This window comes from Pollicipes pollicipes, unplaced genomic scaffold (assembly GCF_011947565.3).
Source record: "Pollicipes pollicipes isolate AB1234 unplaced genomic scaffold, Ppol_2.1 Scaffold_2555;HRSCAF=2994_pilon_pilon_pilon, whole genome shotgun sequence".
In the NCBI taxonomy this organism is placed as follows: Eukaryota; Metazoa; Arthropoda; class Thecostraca; order Pollicipedomorpha; family Pollicipedidae; genus Pollicipes; species Pollicipes pollicipes.
Genome location: NW_023596136.1, coordinates 42136104 through 42157011, shown reverse-complemented (window position 1 = coordinate 42157011; position 20908 = coordinate 42136104). Strand labels below are relative to the sequence as shown.

The 20908-nt window shown below is 55.2% G+C and overlaps 1 protein-coding gene across 3 annotated transcripts; it reads left to right on the top strand.

Moving 5' to 3' along the window:
• Window positions 1-4695: 4695 nt before the first annotated feature.
• Window positions 4696-20858, top strand: Grp170 (hypoxia up-regulated Grp170 co-chaperone protein). 3 transcript variants are annotated; one of them, XM_037228712.1, is made up of 18 exons: window positions 4696-4814; window positions 8157-8282; window positions 9132-9397; window positions 10403-10608; window positions 10970-11147; window positions 11506-11692; window positions 12366-12515; window positions 13235-13432; window positions 13929-14113; window positions 14566-14813; window positions 15274-15535; window positions 16258-16423; window positions 16782-16868; window positions 17181-17354; window positions 17676-17789; window positions 18109-18226; window positions 18851-19099; window positions 20027-20858. In XM_037228712.1, exons 2-18 carry the CDS (start codon window positions 8160-8162, stop codon window positions 20053-20055), a joined length of 2940 nt encoding a protein of 979 aa, XP_037084607.1. In that variant the 5' UTR covers window positions 4696-4814; window positions 8157-8159; the 3' UTR covers window positions 20056-20858. The 3 variants fall into 3 exon arrangements, with proteins under 3 accessions (XP_037084607.1, XP_037084596.1, XP_037084600.1); XM_037228701.1 differs by having other exon boundaries at window positions 18848-19099; XM_037228705.1 differs by having other exon boundaries at window positions 8141-8282; window positions 18848-19099.
• The last annotated feature ends 50 nt before the right edge of the window (window positions 20859-20908 follow it).

The following is a 20908-nucleotide window of genomic DNA, read 5'->3' as shown; positions in this document are numbered from 1 at the left end:
TCGATGCACGCAGTCGCACTATCCGGAGACGAATCTGAGTATTCTCCCGGGTCATCTCGCCAGCACGCCACGGGCAGGCCAGCCGCAAATAGGACCGTGCCGTCAGAGGATGATTTTAGCAAAAAAGGCCATAACAGTCGATGAGGACTTCTGCTGTTGTCCTACAGCGCACTCACATAGACAGCGAGTGTGTGTGCTTGCACCTAGTGCACACGAATAGAAGTAGTTGAAATTTGAGATGGTATGTTTGCAAATCGCCGCAGCGACCGGCAAGGCAGCGTTATGTGACGTATTTTCGGGGTTCAACCTAATACATCAGATTCCCTAATCAGAGACATGTGTCGTACCGGTAAATGCGATTTATTTCTTATACAAATACTTTGGAATGCACACAGTTGCACTCTTTCCGCGTGATTACAACAATTCTTCCCGGGCCTGCGTATTCTGGTCATGAAGCTATTGTCGGAGAGTCGGAGAGTTCACCGAATCAAGTTGAAACCACAATCCCACAAGTATGTTGCACTGGCAGAAGATAGCCCCATATGAGCGCTATCAAATGTACACAGCTGCAAATGTGGGGAGCGATTATAAGTATTTCTCACTGGCCGCCGTATTTTGTCCACCACGCACCGGGGCAGATCTGGCGCAGTTGAAGGGAGTGTCCCACCTCTTCGTGCTTTTCACTTAATTTTACATCAGACGCATGCGATTTCATCGGTAATGCCGGTTCTCTCGAAATCTTTCTGAATAACTCCGAATTTCGATTTGAACTACCTGACCCCGTGGGAGACACCTCATTTGACTCCGTGCTCGCCACTATGAAAATAATGCATACCATCTGCATTGCCTTTTCCGACGTGTATGTTCTGTAATGTTTGCAACACACGAATGCGTCAAAGTGGTTACACGTAACTGCTGCGAAAGCTTGATACTCTCCGTTTAGACGAAATGGTATGCGATCATGACATTATCATTCCGCGCATTCGACGAGACGTTAAAATATGGCGATGATTTCTCCCCTATGGCGTCCACCACAGTGCTTCCACAATGATATTGTGTGCACGTGGCCGCACCCGGCGCGCAGGACTAAGAGTGTTTTATATTGGACTCACGTAAAGTGCAAATGCCCGCTGAGGAGAATCCTTAGTCGGATAAGTGTGTTGTACATAGCTCTGCTATGGACTGCGCACAGTCGCACCTTTCGCGCGATTACGTTTTTTCTTTTCTTTTCTGGCCGCTGTCTTCGGACCATAACACCACGGTCAGACCGACCTCTGTTAGCAATGCACCGTGCAGAGGTAATTTTTTTTAAAAAGGTTATGTCTGCCGCTGAGAGAATTACGTTGCCGGCCGATAATGATCCGGCAATTGCATTACGTGCACATGATCTCGCGCGCCACGCACGAATAAGTGTTTAATGAAATGAGAATCATGAAAGAAAAGAAAGAAATAAGAATCAACTTCCAAATCGCTGCTACGGACTTCCCACCAACATTAAGTGGGATGCTGGTGGTGGTCGACCAAACACAATAGACATCTAAACCTGAGAAGTATGGTGTACTGGGGCTGAGATAACTACGCTATTGATCTTACACTGTCACATCCCTCACGCATGATTTTAAGCAGTTTTCCGGGACCGCTGTATTGTGGTTATCACTCGACAGGCTTTCTGGCAGCAGTCAGAAAGCCCCGTCATGAAGTGATCTGAAAAATGCTGTCTCGGCCAATAATCAGTTAATGTTGCAGTTAGCAATGTGCCTTAATAGCGTGATTTGCACCAAAAAAACGCCGTGTCTTCCGAAGAACGATTTACATAGCTGGCCTTTTGATGCTGCCAAAATGACATCGTTTGCATGTGGTTACACCAGCCTAAGTAAACAGCCCACGACTAACGGTATATTATCAGCCCGGTAGTCGAGCGACACCACTGTGCTGCTATCCGCGCAACCAACTCCAGTAGTTCGGGACATTCTTGCAAGTTACACAACTTGACAGTAAGCACAGCGCTGTGGGTATACGTCATATAAAGGGCAAAGGTGGATTCTATTCTATTAGCGAGTTTACTCTTGAGGTACTCGCGGATGAAATTTCAGCTGTATCTAATCCATCCGCCACCCATGGAGTTTAGGCCAAACCATCCGGTCACCTTTCCTGTGAGTTTGACCACCCCGTCTCCCACCCGCCTGCATCCTCAAACACTTATTTGGAATTATGGAACAAAATTATGAGGGCTTACGCCTACCCTAACGATTTTGAATTGATAACTGCAAGACTAGTGTTAATGGACCGAACGTCTAAAACAAACGCAATCAATAACGTTATGTAGTAACTCCAAAGGCATTACTCGACTCGACTCGATTTTGCAAACGTGTTATTTATACCCGTACGCAAGTCTGTCATTTTCCTTAAATTTACTCCAAACACAAACTATTTTATCTGTTTCTTAGTTGAGTACACAAATTTACGAAACCCGTAAAATCATCTAATTGTCATCATGCAACAAATTTTCTCCCCGTTTGGGCGATGCAGCTATGTTCATGAAACGGCATCTTGAAAGCATTCAGTTAGCATTTCTGGGGCCCAGTAATTGAGCATGCGTTTCTCTCTTCGTCTTCACCCTTATTCTACGTCAGGACACACCACACAGCGAGAGGTCCGTTCTGCTCGAATAGCCGGCTGAGTCCGGACTTGGACCTAGTTCTTTAGAACTCCGCCGACACCATCACTTCCCGGCAACACGGGTAAACAACGGTGCTTTGATGCCCACTGAATGAGCGACAATGCGGCAGGATTTTAAATTCGGCCGAGGAGCTGCACAAATCAATCAGTGGCATCATGTCGGCGATGTTCCAGCCTAGCTCCATGCATGAGCTATGGCTAAAATCACTCAAAATATTTCCCCATCCATTGCTCACCGACTACCCGGGTGCACCGCGTCGCTGTGCTGCTGCCCCGACCCGTGCTGATCAGCTGCGTCGCACCGCGTGCTCAGAAGCATTGGCGGCACCAGCGGCTTATGACCTGTTGAATCTGGCCCCATATCGACGCTATCTGTTGCAACTTTGCGAACCATGAACCGTGACATGTTAGCAGGGCTCGGGCCAGCTCGGACCGCGGTTCATGCGTGCAGTATTCAAAGCCCGAAGTCCAGCTCAAAACGCTAAAGGTCAAGACTTGTCTGGAGTGTTGATCCTCGACGATATGAAGGTAAGCAAACATCGCAAATGTTCACCACGCATGATAAACAACTGTCAGGCTTCTTAGGCAGCATTAAACTATTCTTGAACAAACCTTCCCTCTAGAGTTACAGCTAATTTTAACTCTTCCTTCTCGATGGTCATAGCTAAGCATGGTTCTGCTTAAACAAATAACAAAGGAATGCCAGCTATTCGTCCCACGCTTTCCACCTTCCTGGAATTGTTATGCTTAGGTACGCTTGTTTTCCTATACCTCTGTGTGCACACTGCACAGTAACGGTGGTGGTACTCTACCTGCCACCTGCGTGCCGTGCAGAAAGGCCGGATGAGGCGGACGTATAAAACCGAGCTCGGGCGGGACCACCGAAAACGAGCTTTTTCAATCAGCAGACAAATAGTGCCTGGGTAGGCGTTTTCCGCGACTGATATAGGAAAAACTCGAAAAGCGTTTCTTCAACTAAAGGTGCATATTTATGCTAGTTATGGCGACCAATAAACCGGTCCATAAAAGTCTGTCTTCTGACTCCTCGGGCGTCCAATGTCAATTATCCCATCACGTGTGAATAATGTGGACTGTGTTCATACGATTACCATATTTTTTAAAAGACTTGGTGCAAACGGTTTTGATCGGTTTGAACTCCGGGGTCAGTCACCTCATAACAATCAGCACCCACGATGATCTTAGCAGTGCGTGTGGCTTGGGCCCTGACCCCACCATTCCATCTTGATATTTTAGTGCAATGACAGAATTCTGCGGTGAAAGCTTAACTGCCATAATGTCTTTGTTCGCGGCCCGTCCTGCCCTCGGAGGTTCTGCAACCACATAACCTCAGCGCCGCCGCTGCCGCCGCCCGAATGCCATCCCAGTCCGTGCCGAACGGAGTCACAGAGGGGTGCGGTGGGGGGGGGGGGGGGGTCATCAGAAGGCAAGTGCTCTAACCAACTGAGATATCAGTACAATCAAACACCATGTAAAATCAACAGGATCCGGACGGAGTAATTGTGTGGACTATGGTCTTCCCCCTTGCGTTACTCGCAGTACGCCCACATAGTTTGTACTGGCGTCTTGCCCACACACCAGGCGGAGAAAAAAGTCGGAACGGTTATTTCATCTATGAAGCTAGTATTTCGCCCCAATTTTTCCGTACAGGTGTAGCCAAAGGGTCCGTTCAGGTAGCACCCTTTCAGAGGTAAACTGTTGAATCGCGCTAACTTTACGTAACGACTATGATTGTTCATCGTTTTTCGTGGAGCTCTCAGTGTCGTTGAGACACTTGTCTTAAAACAACTTCATTAGCTTGTGTTTGTCAGGAAACATTTTTGAAAGTATTGGAACATTTAAACAAAAAGTACCCTGGCCGCTCGGAACGGTGAGTGCTGTACGTGCTAATGCTTTTATGTATCTTTGTTTTCAATTTAGCTGCAGCATTTCCCACCGGCGCTGGCGGCGTTATTTCAGCGCAGCTGCGGCCTCTGGAAGGCACCGCAGACGGCCAGACGTAAGGACACGTGTCAGACCAATATAGGTGGTGCCGGTTTACAGGCTGGCGTCAGATAGCCCAGTTTGAGCTTTAGGTGCGGAGGCTTTTGTAACGAAGGCTTTTGATAATTCCGCAGGTGAGCAAACTTTGTGTTAGGAAGAGGTATTTGAAGAAACGTATATTGTTTCCTTACGCGCCGACGAGTCCAGGCATTGTCGTTTTGGGGTTGTTCATCTGCCAACTAAATATGGGTCTTTTTCGTCGGTTTGGCCATGTATGATGCTTGAAAAGTTGTGTCTTAATACAGTGAGTAGTTCAAGCATATTCAATCGCTGCTCAACATTACATTCATTGAGTCATTACATTCACTAAGATAGTACCACAGCATGGAGTTCTAACAAACTATGTAGGTTGGCATGTGGAGTAAAAGTAGACTGCAAAGAAACTGAGGCCAATTATGCTAAGTGAATTTTTGAGTGCTCCCAAACTGTGATGTGGTTATATTGAAAGTACCTCATCATGGGGCTCTGATAAACTATGCAATTGTGCATGTGGGTTAAAGGCAGACTGCAAAAACTGGTGGAAATTAAGTCCATTAAATTTATGAATGCTCCAAAACTCTGTTATGGTTAAAGTTAAATAATATTATCTTTGTGACCAATTATTTGCAAAATGTACTGAATCACACTGGATTTTGTGGTGGCTGTATGCTGAAATGATGGTTGTCATGTTTATGGTGAGTGTGCCCTGCATTGCTTCTGTGAAATTGCTGCTATGCCCAATATGCTCAGCCTTGCAGTTTTTTAGTCTGGTCTGTCCTGGGCTCCCACAGCACATGTACCTTGAAATTTGACTAATGCTGGCTTTCTTTGAATTGAATCTAACAGGAGTGTGAATGTGACTGACCCCTGGCCCCCAAAGCATCTGGACCTTGGCCTGGGGGGAGGGGGAGGGGGAGGGGGAAGGAGAGGGAGAGGGAGAGGGAGAGGGAGAGGGAGGTACATATATATATATATATATATATATATATATATATATACATATATATATACAGTATGTATAATAAATGTATAACTTTTTGTACATGCATGTATATTTATATAGCTGGCACCTATCTATAACTAGGATGTTCAGGTAGGTATTCACCAAGGTGCTTTAGTTTTGTTTTGCAAATTGGCTTAAATAAAATGCATGAAGGATAAGGCATTAGCTCATTACCTTTTCTCTGCACTCCATTAATCATGTATACCAGTATTAGCCAGGGCTCATATCCATAGCTTTTTTGCATTAGTTGCATTTAAGATTAGACCAGAGTGCTGTCCAATGAGGAACTCCTTCAGTTATTTTTTATTTAGTACCTGCTTTTCTGGCTACCCATATGTCTTCATCACCTTCACCAATGGTGTCATTAGGTGATACATGTCCCCAGATTTGCTAACATTCCGCATTGTCCATATTTCCCTTCCATATGGCTACCTGCCTTTAATCCTCTGTCTTTCTATAGCAAAGCCTGTAGGTATGATCAGCAGCCAGAACTGATTGTGGTTCATCCAGGGAGTATACTTAATGCTTTAGAAAGATATAGCTTTGCAAGGGAATGATGACAGAACAACATTCATAAGCTACTAATCCTGGTTGTTTCTTGCAACACAAGTGGCAGCTCTGTTGGAATAATGACACAAGTAACAAATTGAAACATATAAGACCTGAATTGGGCCTGTGGCCTTTCAGCCTCCATGATTCAAGGCAAGAAGGAGCTGTGCTTTGTGGGCTACATATGGGCCATACATACAAAACCCACCGCATTTGTTGTGCAGTGGTGAGGGCCCCCGATGCCCTTGTTGCCCTGTTTTTCTGATGGTGCGCCATATACTTAAGCAATGTCCACATTTCGCCCTGGAGCATTTGCTTTACTTTGGGCAAAATTCTACCTCCCTTATGCTAAGTGATATTCTTGGTAATCATTCACAACTTCTTGAAGATGGCCGGCTGTTTTCATTCCTTGCAAAAATCAGATTTCGCTCTATATATTCACCATGGTAACTAAATGAAAACATTATGGGTGCAATATGACTTATGCAGTCTGTGTGCCCAAAAACCCTAATTAACAACAGCAAATCCTGGCTGTGTGGTACAGATCCATGCTGCATTCCAGTCCTGTACCCAGGGGCATAGATTTGCAAAGGCATAGGTTCTCAAGGTTCACAAAATGAGTTGAGGTAGGATGGGGCTAAAAAGTGTGAAATTACCCAACCTACTCTAAAATATGCCAACAAACAAGTTTTTTCCTGGATGTTGCCCACTGTCTTCCTAAAGTTTGAGGTTGTTGTCTCCCATAGTTGGGAGAGGGCTTCAGCCCCCCCCCCCCCCCCCAACTGAATAGGGTGCTGCATGGCCTGCAATCAATGCACCCAAAAACCTCAAATCATCATCACCATACAATCATGCCTGTGCCCTTTTATTGTGGCAACATAGCAGGAAATTGGTGGTGATGTCTGTCAGTGTTCAAATATGGCAAATTGCATGAACATGCAACTGAATATTACACAGGCAACAACTGAGCTAATGAAATAAAGCAAATAAATTAATCTCTTCAACAATAATAGCTGTAAAATGGCTGTTTGTGTTGCAAAGATAATCATCTCTTAAAGAATCAGTATGCTAGGGAAGTCACAGACATAATTCCATGAGAATGGCCATAGCTTGGAGTTAAGGTACTCACAGTGATAACATTATAATTCTGTCTCAGGCCAGGTGCTGGTATCATCCACAAATGTAGTTATTTCTTAACACTTGTTTTGTGCTTGTTCCAAAGTGGGTCATGCCCATTCGGCCCCAGTATGGACCTGATGGAGCTTCTTGCAGTAATGATCTATGTAGTACTGCTACATGTGTAGTCCACCAGGTGGTGTGCTGCACCAGGTGTCTCCCAGATTCCACAGATATTTTATGACTGGGTTAGGCATGTACCTGCTTGAGACTGAAGACACCAGTTGGCTAAAAGAGAACAGAGATGCAATAGTTATCAATCAGTATGTGTGTAGTTGTGCTAAAGTTAAAAAATGCACTTGTTTTGAGCCATTTCAAGCAAAAGCTGTGACATTAGGACATGGATCTGCATAAAGTCAGTTTTCTGGGAGAATGTCAGGGTGATAATTCACTCCCTTTGGGTACCACTATGATCAATGTATTCAGCACACCCTAAAACCCAAATTGTCATCATTTTCTCCATTATTCTGGCATGCTTGCTTCAAACAAGTCTGGTGTCCTTGGCATCTTCAATGCTTGGCCAATGAAATGCAACTTAATTCCCGATTCCTGCACATTGTGTTTTAGGCGTCACAATGCAGCTGAAGCAGGACATCCACTTGGCTAGATTACTACTGTAGCCATTGACCACCTCTGACCATGACATTGCTGGGTGTGTGTGTTGTGTGACCTTGTCACTCCATGACCCGACAGTTGGCCGTCTCCACAGGCGATGGTGCGGACGCGGCTTGTGCTGGCGGCGGGCTGCCTCCTGGCCGCCCTCACTGTCTGCGGCGGAGTGGCCGTCATGTCCATTGACCTCGGCGCTGAGTGGGTCAAGGTCGGCGTCGTGTCGGTAGGTACTGCACCCGGAGAAGCATGGTAGCTTACTGTTTGTGGGTGAGGGCAGGACAGAAGGGGTGCGGGTATAATCATCAGTTCTTGGTGCGAGTGTGTCAGCCAGTTTGGCTTTGCATTTAAGTGTGTCAATATTGTGCTTTAGAGACTTTATGCATCTGTTCAGTTTGCTGAATGTCTCATGCCCATTTGCAGCAAAGTGAGATCTCATGGGCATTTTATGTTTTTAAATTGGTCTTAGTATATATCCTCTGCTTCAGTGATCATGTCCATGGGAGGTATTTTGGTCTGGCCCATCCACCATCCATTTACCTTACAACATTTGCCTTCACTCACTGACCTGTCTGATGCGCCCCCCCCCCCCCCCCCCTCCTTCCCCACCCAGTTCCCTTTTGATTGTTCTGGTCTCACCCCTGAGTTCTTTTTACCTTATTAGGCTTGCCCCTGAACGTTTTTGAACCTTTGAGGTTAGAGAAATTTGAACTATGGTTAGTTATCTTCACTCCTGGTCTGCTTTTGACCCCTTTACACTAACTGCCATCATTCCCCATCCCCTTCTCACCCTGCTGACCTGAGCTCCACGCCCCTGACCCCGACCGAGTGCCGCACCCCTGACCCGGCCGACCCCGGCTGACCCGCCGAGCCCCCCCACCCCGGGCCCCAACTGACCCCAGCTGACGCGCCTGGGCGCAACACCCCTGACCTAGCTGACCCCAGCTGAGTGCCACACCCCTAACCCAGCTGACCCTGGCTGAGTGCGACACCCGTGACCCCGGCTGACGCCTGAGCGCCACACCCGTGACCCGGCCTGCCCTGACTGACCCGCCTGTCCTCTGGCCGCCATTAGCCGGGCGTGCCGCTGGACATCGCGCTGAACCGGGAGTCGAAGCGCAAGACGCCGGCGGCAGTGGCGCTGCGCGACGGCGAGCGCATCTTCGGCGAGGACGCGCTGACGACGGCCGTGCGCTTCCCGGCGCTGGGCTACCAGTACCTGCTGCCGCTGGCCGGCAAGCTGCTGACCAACCCGGCCGTGCAGCGCTTCGCCGCCCGCTTCCCGCACTACCAGCTGGAGAAGGACGCAGGCCGCGGCACCGTCCTCTTCCGGCATGACGCGTGAGTCGGGGATGAGAGGGGAGAATGCTTCCCGCACTACCAGCTGGAGGAGGACGCGGGCCGCGGCACCGTCCTCTTCCGGCATGATGCGTGAGTGGGGGCTAGGGAGGAGAGGACGCTTCCCGCCGGCAGGGATGGAGCCAGTGGAGGGCTCGGCCGGCAGAGGAGGGCGTGGCTCGGACATAGGCTGTGCTGGCCGTGGAAATGGACTAGCCGGGCATGTGGCGTCAGGTGAATGAAAGGGGCCGTGTAATCGTTGGCGTCGCAGACAGATTCGTGGACGGATTGAACGCCTTAACCCTATTTTTATCCCGGCTGGTCGCCGCTGGCGATCGATGTTAGGTCCCGATCTGGGCTGGAGAAGGGGGCGGCCGTCCGACGCTGCTGAGTGGCAGCTATTTCAGTGCTGTGTTAGTTTGGACATGCAGCGTCAAACTTGCGCCACGGCCTGTCGGCAGTATGAATAAATCCCAAATCCCGTCGCTGGTGTGCTGGCAGTAATGTATCTTGAGTTCAGGACGTCGTCCCCGGCAGGTAGTTGTCCAAAATGTCGGTGGTGAAGCAGTTCTGCTGCCAATAAGAAGCTTTGCGGTTGAAGTACCCAAGCCTTGAGTTATGCTCTCCATGCATTGTTTTTGCAGGCCTAACCGTCGACCATAAGTGTTTTGTGATTTGAAGATTATCTAACTTGCTTGGATACCATGGGCAACCCAGTCGGTGTTTACGTCGAACCACGGTCACCTTCTCAAAGTAAGGCTAGACAAAAGGAGCATTAAGGATCCTCTCAAGCTGAGGAGAGGGGAGAGACATGCTCAGTTATCTCTGAGTCAGCGTCGATGGGGTCAATGTGAATTTTCAGAAAGTGTGGGGCAGCCCCTGCTCCCTTCCCCCCATTTCTCGTCGTTCCTGGAGAAAATGTTTGATGGCCCAGCCTCCAGAACATCCCGCCCCCCCCCCCCCCCCTCCCTGGGCCGCCTCCTGTCTGACACTGCTCCTCGCCGGCAGCGAGACCACGTTTTCGGTGGAGGAGCTGCTGTCGATGATCCTGACGCAGGCGCGGCAGACCGCCTCCGAGCACACGCACCAGACGGTGACGGACGCCGTCATCACGGTGCCGGCCTTCTTCAACCAGGCGGAGCGGCGCGCCGTGCTGACGGCGGCGGGCCTGGCCGGCGTCAAGGTGCTCCAGCTGATGAATGACAACGCCGCAGGTACGTGTGCACGCACGGGCGGTACCTCCAAGGAAAGGAAGGGGACGGTGTGGGGGAGGGGGGGGGGATGCAGGGCGGCAGGGAAGAGCTGATGGTAAAGCTGCCTAGCAGTGACGACACGGACGTGCGCGAGGGGCGGCGGAGGCGCGGGGGGGGGGAGGTAGTCCGTGCCGCTCGGGTGTCGGGTGAGGTGAGTTTAAGCGGGACTGCCCTTGGCGGTGTCTGGATAACGGCACTGCCGTGCAGCGGCGGCCGCTCCGAACCGTCGCTGCCGCCCAGCGTGGCGCTTCTTGGCGCTCCAGGGCCTCCGTCGGCGGCGACCAACAGCCCTCATGACCCCGACACCCCCCCTCCCCCGCAGTGGCGCTCAACTACGGCATGTTCCGACGCAACGACTTCAACGCCACGGCCCAGTACATCCTGTTCTACGACATGGGCGCGGAGAGCACGTCCGCCACGCTGGTCGGCTATCAGCTGGTGAAGACCAAGGACCGCGGCATCTCGGAGACCAACCCGCAGCTGCAGATCCTGGGATACGCGTGAGCAATGCCCCGCCGGTTCCGGCGAGCAAGGCGGACGCCCTGGGACATCAGGCGGATGTGTTGTGGATGGCGGACCGGGAGATACGCTGAGTGGGTGCCGTTAATACTTTGCCTCGCCCCGTGGTGTCATCGTGTTGAGAAATCAGATGTAAAGTGGTTAAATCTACTTTGTGCACGTCGTTTCTTTCGCCACGTGGACGTGTGCGTTACACGAGGCCGGGGTGGACCGCCGCCGTACGGTGGGCCATCGTTACGCAGTGGACGGTCGCCGCGCGGTGGACCGTCGCCGTGCGGTGGGCCGTCGCCGTACGGTGGACGCGCCGCCGGCGCCTCAGGCCAGCGCCCGCCCCCGCAGGTACGACCGCACCCTTGGCGGACTCGAGATGACTATGCGGCTGCAGCAACACCTGGCCAAGGTGTTCACCAACACTAAGAAGACCAAGGAGGATGTGTATGCCAGTCCGCGCGCCATGGCCAAGCTGCTGAAGGAGGCGGAGCGCGTCAAGAAGATCCTGAGTGCCAACGCCGAGACGACGGCTCAGGTGCGGCCCAAAGCGGGGTGATGGGGCAGTAGGGAGTGCGGGCAGGGCAGGAGCACAGCGGGGTGGTGGGTCGGGAGGGAGTGCGGCCAGGGCAGGGGCGCGGCGGGGTGATGGGTCGGGAGGGAGTGCGGGGGGCAGGGGCGCGGCGGGATGATGGGTCAGGAGGGAGTGCGGGCAGGGCAGGAAGGCGGCGGGGTGACGTGTCAGGAGGGATTGCGGACAGGGCAGGGGCGCGGCGGGGCGATGGGTCAGTAGTGCGGGGGCAGGGGCGCGGCGGGGCGATGGGTCAGGAGGGGGTGCGGGCAGGACAGGGGCGCAGCGGGGTGATGGGTCAGGAGGGGGTGCGGGCAAGGCAGGAGCGCAGCATGCCTCCGTTAACGGTCGTCTTGGCTGATCGCTGGTTGTCTCACATGGTGCCCCTACTGCTCCCTGCCAGATGTATGCCGCGGCTTGGTCACAGGCTCTGCTGCCCTTAACGCCCCGCAGCATTGGGAGTACGGCTGTTGTGTGTCAGCTTGGGGGGTCGGTTCCGTGCTGTGTGGTGTCACCTCGTGCCTGCGCCGCCCCGCGCCAGGTGGAAGGCCTGCTGGACGAGGAGGACTTCCGTCACGCCTGGTGGGTCAGTGTTCCGTGCTTTGTTGTGTCGCCTCATGCCTGCGCTTCCCTGCGCCAGGTGGAAGGCCTGCTGGACGAGGAGGACTTCCGCCACGCCGTCAGCCGGGCCGAGTTTGAAGAGCTCTGCGCTGACCTCTTCACGCGCATCACTGAGCCGCTGGAGACGGCCGTCAAGTCTGCAGGCGTGGAACTGAGCCAGGTGGACCAGGTGAGGCACCACTGGCACACCGCTGGGTCCAACTGACCCAGGCCAACCAGCCAACATCCCCCAGTCAGGCAGTTTAGCTCGAATCCGGAGCCAGAGAGATTGGAGGTGCGCAACTTTTGAAAATTTAATTGGGGGATTGCATGTGGAGTGTTGGCGCAAGCGGGATTGGTGATTGAGATGTCCGGGATCCTGGACATTGTGCAAGGGAATTCATGTACTCAGCACTAGGTCTTTCTAACGACTTGGGTCAAAGCTTCTCACAGTTTGGACTTCAGATCGTTCTTGTGTGCTTGGAGAATTGGTAAGAAGCCTACAGAAAAACAGCATGAGTTATATTATACTCTAGCTCTAGATTCTTGTACACTATTACATTATACACTGGCTCTAAGTCAGATTCTCAGTTCTCCAACTCTTCAATCCCTATTCTTCCATGGTTGTACCGTACAGAGGCGCATTTTGCTGCCCTACACTGTTATAACCTGTTGCGCTCATTGACGACCAAATAACGCACATGCGGTGGCGGTTGTTCCGTTTGCAGCCTTGTGTCACTCCGCCGCCCTGGCCACCCGATGGCCCTCTTCTCGCGGGTAGCCTAGTTTGAGCCAGTGGCCACGAGAGCCTCGAGCATGCCCCCCCCCCCCCCTCCCCCGCCGCCATCGTATGCTGCCTGCTGCGCGCTATACCCGGCGTTCTGACCGTCGTCCGCTCTGGGCCGTCAGCTGATCCTGGCGGGAGCGGCCACGCGCGTGCCCCGGGTGCAGGAGGCGCTGCAGGCGCGCTGGGGCCGCGAGCTCGGCAAGTCAATCAACACGGACGAGGCGGCTGCCCTCGGCGCCGTGTACCGCGCCGCCGACCTTAGCACCGGCTTCAAGGTCATGAAGTTCCACGTCAAGGACTACGTCATGCTGCCGATCGGCGTGAGTACAGCTTGGAGGACGAGCGACACAGGTCTGGCGTGAGTACAGCCGGGAGGACGAGCGACACAGGTCTGGCGTGAGTACAGCCGGGAGGACGAGCGACACGGGTCTGGCGTGAGTACAGCCGGGAGGACGAGCGACACAGGTCTGGCGTAATACTACCGGGAGGACGAGCGACACGGGTCTGCCGAGAGATCAGGGGAATATTTGCAGGTGTCCCAGTGTATGGTGGATGGCATCTGTGATCCGGTACCCTAGGGCAAGTTCCATCCACCAGCGTGTGGTACGCACGCTGTGTCCTCTGATCAGCATGTTTCGCATGTGACGCTGGTCGCGGGGTTCGGGACGTTGTGACCAGCCGCTGACTACGGCGCCATCGTACCTGAGATACCGCCCCCCGCCGGTTGTGACTGAAATGCGCCGGGCTGGGACAGCCTTGCCGGGCGCGATTTTGGATGTGCTATAGCCCGACTGACCTGACTCCGGCCCCCGCCAGGTGGACTTCGAGCGGGAGGCGGAGGAGCACGGCGAGGCCTCGCGCCGCAAGGTGCACCGCAACCTCTTCACCCACGGCAACCCCTACCCGCAGAAGAAGGTCATCACGTTCAACCGCAGCCAGCAGGACTTCGGCTTCACCGTTAACTACGGCGACCTCGGCCACCTGGCCGAGGAGGAGATCAAGTGAGGGCGGATGGCGGCCGAGTTGCGCGGAGGCGCCACCAGCCCTGCCGGCTGCACGTGTGCTGTGATACAGATCTGACCCTCGACAAAGATCATTTGAGAGCGGATGGCGGCCGAGCTGCACGGAGGCGCCACCAGCCCTGCCGACTACACGTGTGCTGTGATACAGATCTGACCGCCTGTCCTTTTCTTGGGTCTTTTCCTGGTTAGTTATCCGTGTTCAGTCTTAAGATTTGCCTTCTTTTGTTCTCTTCCAGGGTATGTGCATGCTTAGGTGATTTAGGATATTCGTGACAGGATTTCGAGTGTGCGACAGACAGCTGCGGCCCACGTTGTCGGGAAGTCCTATGAAGCTCAAACAAGACCTGCACACTGCCTGCTGCCTTTCTACTAATTGACGGTGCGGGCGGGCGTCGGGCGGCGTCCTGACACATCCACCCCGGCTGCCGCAGGGTGGTGGACGGCCTGAACCTGTCGTACGTGCTGCTGGACGGCGTGGCGGACGTGTACGCCGACCACTCCGGCGAAGGCGTCGAATCCAAGGGCCTCAAGGTGCACTTCCACATGGGCGACAGCGGTTTGCTGAACCTGACCGGCGTCGAGGCCGTGTTCGAGAAAACGTCGACGGCGCCCGACGACGAGGACGAGTCGACCCTCTCCAAGCTGAGCAGCGCCTTCAGTAACCTGTTCAGCGGCGACGGTGCGTACCATCCACTGGCGACAGGGATCGGCACGTGGCGGCAGGGCTCGGCAGGTGGCGGGGGGACTCGGGTGGCGGGAAGACTCACCGGGCGGTGGGAGGGCTCGGCACGTGGCGGGAGGGCTCGGCACGTGGCGGGAGGGCTCGGCAGGTGGCGGCAGGGCTCGGCGGGTGGCGGCAGGGCTCGGCGGGTGACAGGAGGGCTCGACGGGTGGCAGGAGGGCTCACCGGGCGGTGGGAGGGCTCGGCACGTGGTGGGAGGGCTCAGCGGGTGGCGGGAGGGCTCGACGGGTGGCGGGAGGACTCGTCGGGTGATGGGTGGCGTCGGCGGGGTGGCCTGTGGGTGTTGTGTTGCGTACGATGCAGTCTTGAAAGCTGTGGTACTTCCGGCGATGTGCTTTGGTCGCGACGTTCTGAAAGCTTCAAAGATCACTCTAAAGTGATTGATTTGTAATTTCAGAGGGTAAGGACGAGAAGGACGGCAAGGTTGAGGAAACTGAGGGAGCGACGGACCAGGCTGAGAAGAAGGCAGACACCAAAAAGGAGGATGCCAAGAAGGAAGTCCCGAAGAACAAGACAGCTGAAAAGGACGTCAACAAGACGGCTGAAGTGAAAGACGAAAAGCCGAAGATAAGGGTGGTTAAAGTGCCGATCAAGTTCAAAATTACGAACCTGAACGTCCACGAGCTACAGGGAGAAGCTTTAGAGAAATCGGCACAGAAGTAAGTATTGCTAATAGGCGGATGCCGTTATTTGGTTATTGAGCTTGTCAGTTATTTGGTTATTTGGTTATATTATATATACTTCCAAATAACCATTATTTGGTTATTGAGGTCGTCATATCTTGTCAGTTACATCCCTTCGTAGTCACCTTTTTTCATCAATTTGGTAAGGTGCTTCACGGCATTTGATATTGTGATTTGCTCTTTTTTGTCGTTTTCTCTTGGCCATCTTGTGCGTCTTAAGTGGGTGTTATGTTGGCGATGCTGGCTGGTTGGGCGCGACCATCCTGCATCTCGGCTCTTCATTTATGATTGACCTCGGCTGGTGTGCCCTCCCATCGCGCCTGCCACGCGCTCGTGTTCAGTCGCTCCATTCGCGGCGTGTTCGTGTGCTGCTGCTGATACTAGCAGCGTGGCAACACGCGTCACTGCAGGGTGCGGGTGTTAGCCGGCAACCGAACGCCGACTCTGGGGAGAGCATGTCGAGTGACGGCTGCGTGCCGGTCGCAGCGCAGTCGGCCCGTCCCGCGGCCGCTCGGTCACGAGCCGTGTCACATCCCCTAGGCGTCGCGGCGTCGCCGTCTGACGTGCCACGCCGCTGCCGGCTGACGCGCCTCGGCGCCGCCGTCTGACGCGCCTCGGCGCCGCCGTCTGACGCGCCTCGGCGCCGCCGTCTGACGCGCTTCGGCGCCGCCGTCTGACGCGCCGCGCTGCCGCCGCAGGATCGCTGACCTGGACGAGCAGGACCGGCAGCGGAAACGGCGCGAGCAGGCCCGCAACGCGCTCGAGTCGTTCACCAACGACGTCCAGATGCGGCTGTACGAGGAGCTGTACGAGTCGGCCTCCACCGAGGAGGAGCGCGACACCATCCGGCAGAAGGCTAGCGAGGTATGCGGCGTCGTCCTTGAGCCGCGGCGGGAGGCGGGCAGGGCCGGCCTGACGGGCGCCGGCAGCGCGCTGGGTGGCGAGGGGCGTGTCGCCGAGGTTGTCAGTGAGCGGGAGGCGGAGTGTGGGGGCTTGCGAAGGTAGGCCGAGCGGATTGTTTGTGCGGTTGCAGATGCAGCGAGGTCCTCTGGAGGGGGGGGGGGAGGGGGTGAAGGGGCTTTGCTCCCAGAGTGCGGTTGGAGGTTTCTAGATCTCTTGCGCAGTCCTTGTGTGTGCTTCGGCGCCCGCCAGCTCTTAGCTCTGTACGACGCGTACATTTGACACGGACATGGGACGGGGGCTGACCAGATTCCGCTTGCAGATGAGTGACTGGCTTTACGAGGAGGGCTTCCACGAGACGGCCGCCGTGTTCGAGGAAAAGCTGGAGGAGATGAAGAAGCTGACCAAGGTGACGAGTCCGTCTATGGACCCTACATAACTGAACATAGTTGTCGCAAGGCTGTTACCTGATGCATGCAACTTGGTGACCCTCGAGACCACCTCAAGAGTCTTGGGCAGGGCATGCTCCCCATTTGACTGATTCAGAACTCTTCTTCCATACACCCAGCCCATGACATGCGCCAACGATCACAGCGCTCTGTGCGTATATTAGTAAAACAAGGTGCTGGCTAATGTACTGGTGCGCCGCTTTGGAACGATCTGGAAGCGGTGACGATTGTCTAGGTCGGTACCGCCGCTCACCGGCGTCCGTGGCGCCCAGGCCCTGTTTGACCGCGTCGAGGAGCACAAGAGCCGGCCGGAGGCCGTGCAGGCGCTGAAGGACATCCTCAACGTCACGAACCACTTCCTCACCTCGGCCGACACCAGCGTCAAGGAGGGCGTCATCGTCGAGTCCGACATCTCCGCGCTCAAGAAGATGTTGAACGCCTCCAAGGCGAGTGACCTCGAGTGCCGTCCGAGTCCCATACAGTCATTCCTTTCCGGACGTGGCTGGACGCCAGAGTGTGGTTCGATCTGTTTCGCCCTGCAGTGCCGTAAGAAATGTGAGCGGCCGGGGTTTTGCGGAGAGACGAGCAGCCTCCTCCGTCCCTGCTGCCGTCCGTTCCCCCTGGCAGTCCTTTGCCTTTCCGGCGCCGCGCTGGTCGGGGTTTGGCCAGGCCCCTTGTGTGCATGTCTTTCTCTCTCTCATTCCTAGGCTCGTGTCGCCCCGTGGTGCTGTGGAGCCACGTGGTTTGATTTTTTTGCTGCGTTACAGGAGTGGCTGAAGTCGAAAACGAAGGAGCAGGATAAGACGCCGCTGACCCAGACACCAAAACTAAAGATCAAGGCCATGGCCGATAAATATTTGAGCCTAGACAAAGAAATAAAGGTTCGTGATGTGTTGCATGTGAATTGCCCCCTGCGTTTCATTGTGCATGAGTTATCGAGTGCCGTTGTTGGCGGCTACGTACCGCATTTCCACATCAGTCGCGTGCACACGGCCGTCTTTTGTCGGTGGATCACCTGAGTGCACGCCGTTCCTCTCAAGTAGTGAATATTGTGCTGATGGGCTGTCGTGATATCAGCTTCGGAAAGTGACACCCCATGCCGTATGCATGCACGGGATAAACAGGAGTTTTCATGCAACACAGTGCCGAAGTTCCCCAAGGCTGTGCACGTAATGCGTGGCTCCCTGGCTTCACCTACAGTACGTGGTGACCAAGATCAAGGTGGGTACGGCCAAGAAGATGCGGGAGGAGGCGGATCTCAAGATCAAGGAAGCAGCCGCCAAGGCGGAGGAGGAGCTCAAAAAGGCGAAGAAAGACGGTCAGTGACTCAGTGGAGTGATTGTCGCGGTAGGCGATGGCGCTGGAGTGCGACTAATCCAGTCACCGACGAGTGGTCCGAGGCCTCACCCCATGCCGTGGAGACTACATTTGCATCGCTTCTCCCCACTCTGGCACTCTAATGTTTAACCATCTGCTGATTTGGCTGTGGTGTTTGTTGATTAATAGCCAAAGTTACTCCACATTTGCGAAGAACATATTGTAGCCACGAAGGATCAGTTGATGATTTCCCTCACCCGTCAGCATTGTGGGCGGCGTGTTTTACCCCTAGCGCCGCTGTTATAACTGTTTGCAGTCCGCCCATTTATCGTTCTCATTCAGCCGGTTGACATGTGCTGTCGGTCCGTTGCGTCGTGCAGTCGGTCCGTTGCCGTGTGCAGTCGGTCCCTCCCCGTGTGCGGTCCGTCTGTTGCCGTGTGCAGTCGGTCCCTCTCCGTGTGCGGTCCGTCCGTTGCCGTGTGCAGTCGGTCCCTCTCCGTGTGCGGTCCGTCCGTTGCCTTGTGCAGTCGGTCCCTCTCCGTGTGCGGTCCGTCCGTTGCCGTGTGCTTATGACGCGTCCGGGCGGGACTGGCTAACTCGCATGCCGCGGCCGCCCCATCAGCAGAGGGCGCCACGAACGACACGGAGGGAGCCGACCAGGCATCCGACCAGGCCGAAGGCGCCGCCCCCGCGCCCGCCGAGGGCGCCACCCCGACGCCCCTCGAAGGCGCCACCCCGGCGCCCGCCGAGGGCGCCACACCGGCGCCGGTGGACGGCGCCACGGCGGTGCCCGAGGGGCAGGCGCCAGGCGCCGGGCCGGCCGCCGACGGCGACGCATCCGAAGAGAACGACCCTGAGTCGGACAAGAGGAAAGGTACGGTCCGAGCGGACTACTATAGGAAGTGCGGCCGGCGCCCGGCGCAGGCTGCAGCGAGTGCGTCGGGCGGTGTGGTGTTACAGCCGGGTTTGACCAGGCTGTGTGGTGTCGCCGCCGGGTCTGGCCAGGCTGTGTGGTAACCGTCGCCGGGTCTGGCCAGGGCTGTGTGGTAACCGCCGTCGGGTCTGGCCAGGCTGTGTAGCGTCGCCGCCGGGTCTGGCCAGGCTGTGTGGTGTCGCCGCCGGGTCTGGCCTGGTTTTGTGGCGTCGCCGCCGGGTCTGACCAGGCTGTGTGGTGTCGTCGCCGGGTCTGACCAGGCTGTGGGGTGTCGCCGCCGGGTCGGGTTAGGTCAGCAGGCGGGCGTACAGGCACGGACATCTTGGAATCGGCCCGGCCTTGATTTTTTATCCGACGTGTCCGACCAATGAAGCACGACGCACTTGCGACCGCGGGTACGATGTGGATCCGAACGATTTGCGTATGTTTCGAGCACTCGTCGCCGAAACAGCGATGGTCTCAGCAGCGATCCGCGGCGTTTAGTAGATACCCTTTGAGTATCAGTTGTCGTAAGCGACATTGATCGTCGTAATTAGTGGCCCGCTTTTGTATATCTGGGGGCCCGCTCGTTAGCGTCGCGTGGCGGGCGGCAGAGTCCGACGTGCCGCGCCGCTGCGCTGACCCTGGCTGGGGGCCGGCCGAGCTGGCGTTAGCGGGAGGCCCTTGTCGAGATTCTCGCAGCCGTCTGTTGTTGAGGGATGCTCACCATCCGTAGTGTGTTCCGGGCGGAGTGCCGTTCTCCCGGCTGGGGTGAGCGCGCAGCGCGCCCGGCCGCGCACGCCGCGGCTCCACCCCCGCACCGAGTCGTGTTCCGCCATCGCCCGGCGCCTCACATCTCGCGCTGACGCCGTGCCGTCCTTATTCCAGATGCGGAGGACGACCACTCGGAGCTGTAGCGGTAACTCTAAATAGGTGGTTAGCCGGCGGCGGAGGCCCCGGTCCCGGCCTGGCGCCCGGGCGAACCGGGCCGCCGCTTGCCCCGCTCCCGATCGTGCCGAGGCACGCGGACGCACCGCCGCCCGGCCGGCCAGGGCTGCCGGGGCTGAACGTCCCGCTCTACCGTCCGAATCTCAGCTGACCGGGGGTGCGGTGTGGGGCAGGCGGGGCCGGTCCTAGGGCGACGCCGGCCGTGGAACGTGTGGTTCTTTAGTTGGATGCCGTTACTGAAAGGTTTACGTGGACTGATTGGGGTGAGTTCGGATCATTTGATGCGTGTTACTATTTATTTGTTGTCGGTTATGTTCACATTCCAAGCTCAAGGCTCGATTTTCTTCGAGGTGCCTGGTGTGTTAAAATCGTGCGGGTGGGGGATGGGTGTAGGACGGACTGAGTTACCAAACCGGTCGGTGAGGTGCTGCACGAAACTGCGGTCGCATCATGTATTGGTCGCGCGACCCCCAGGTTTTCCCGCAGGTCTCTTGTCGCGTCCGCTAGCGACTGTGTCTCAAATGCATGCTTCGCGGCACCGTGATAATCACCTGTCTATTCCGCTGTCTCTGCGCATTTGGGTCATCGAAGCCAGGCTTCGGTGGCCGAGACGGTGAGCGAACTGCGCGGATCGATGCCGGGCAGTAAGCTGGAAGCTCTACTCGGACGTCACTTTGAACTCCGCAGTCTCCAAAAGTGAAACAGCACTGGCATTGTCTACATGATGCAGCCGCATTTTGAGGACTATAAATAAAGCACCAACAACACAGTCGCGCCGTAATTTGTCCCTGTGTGTGACAAAAGTAGGTAGATATCTGGTTC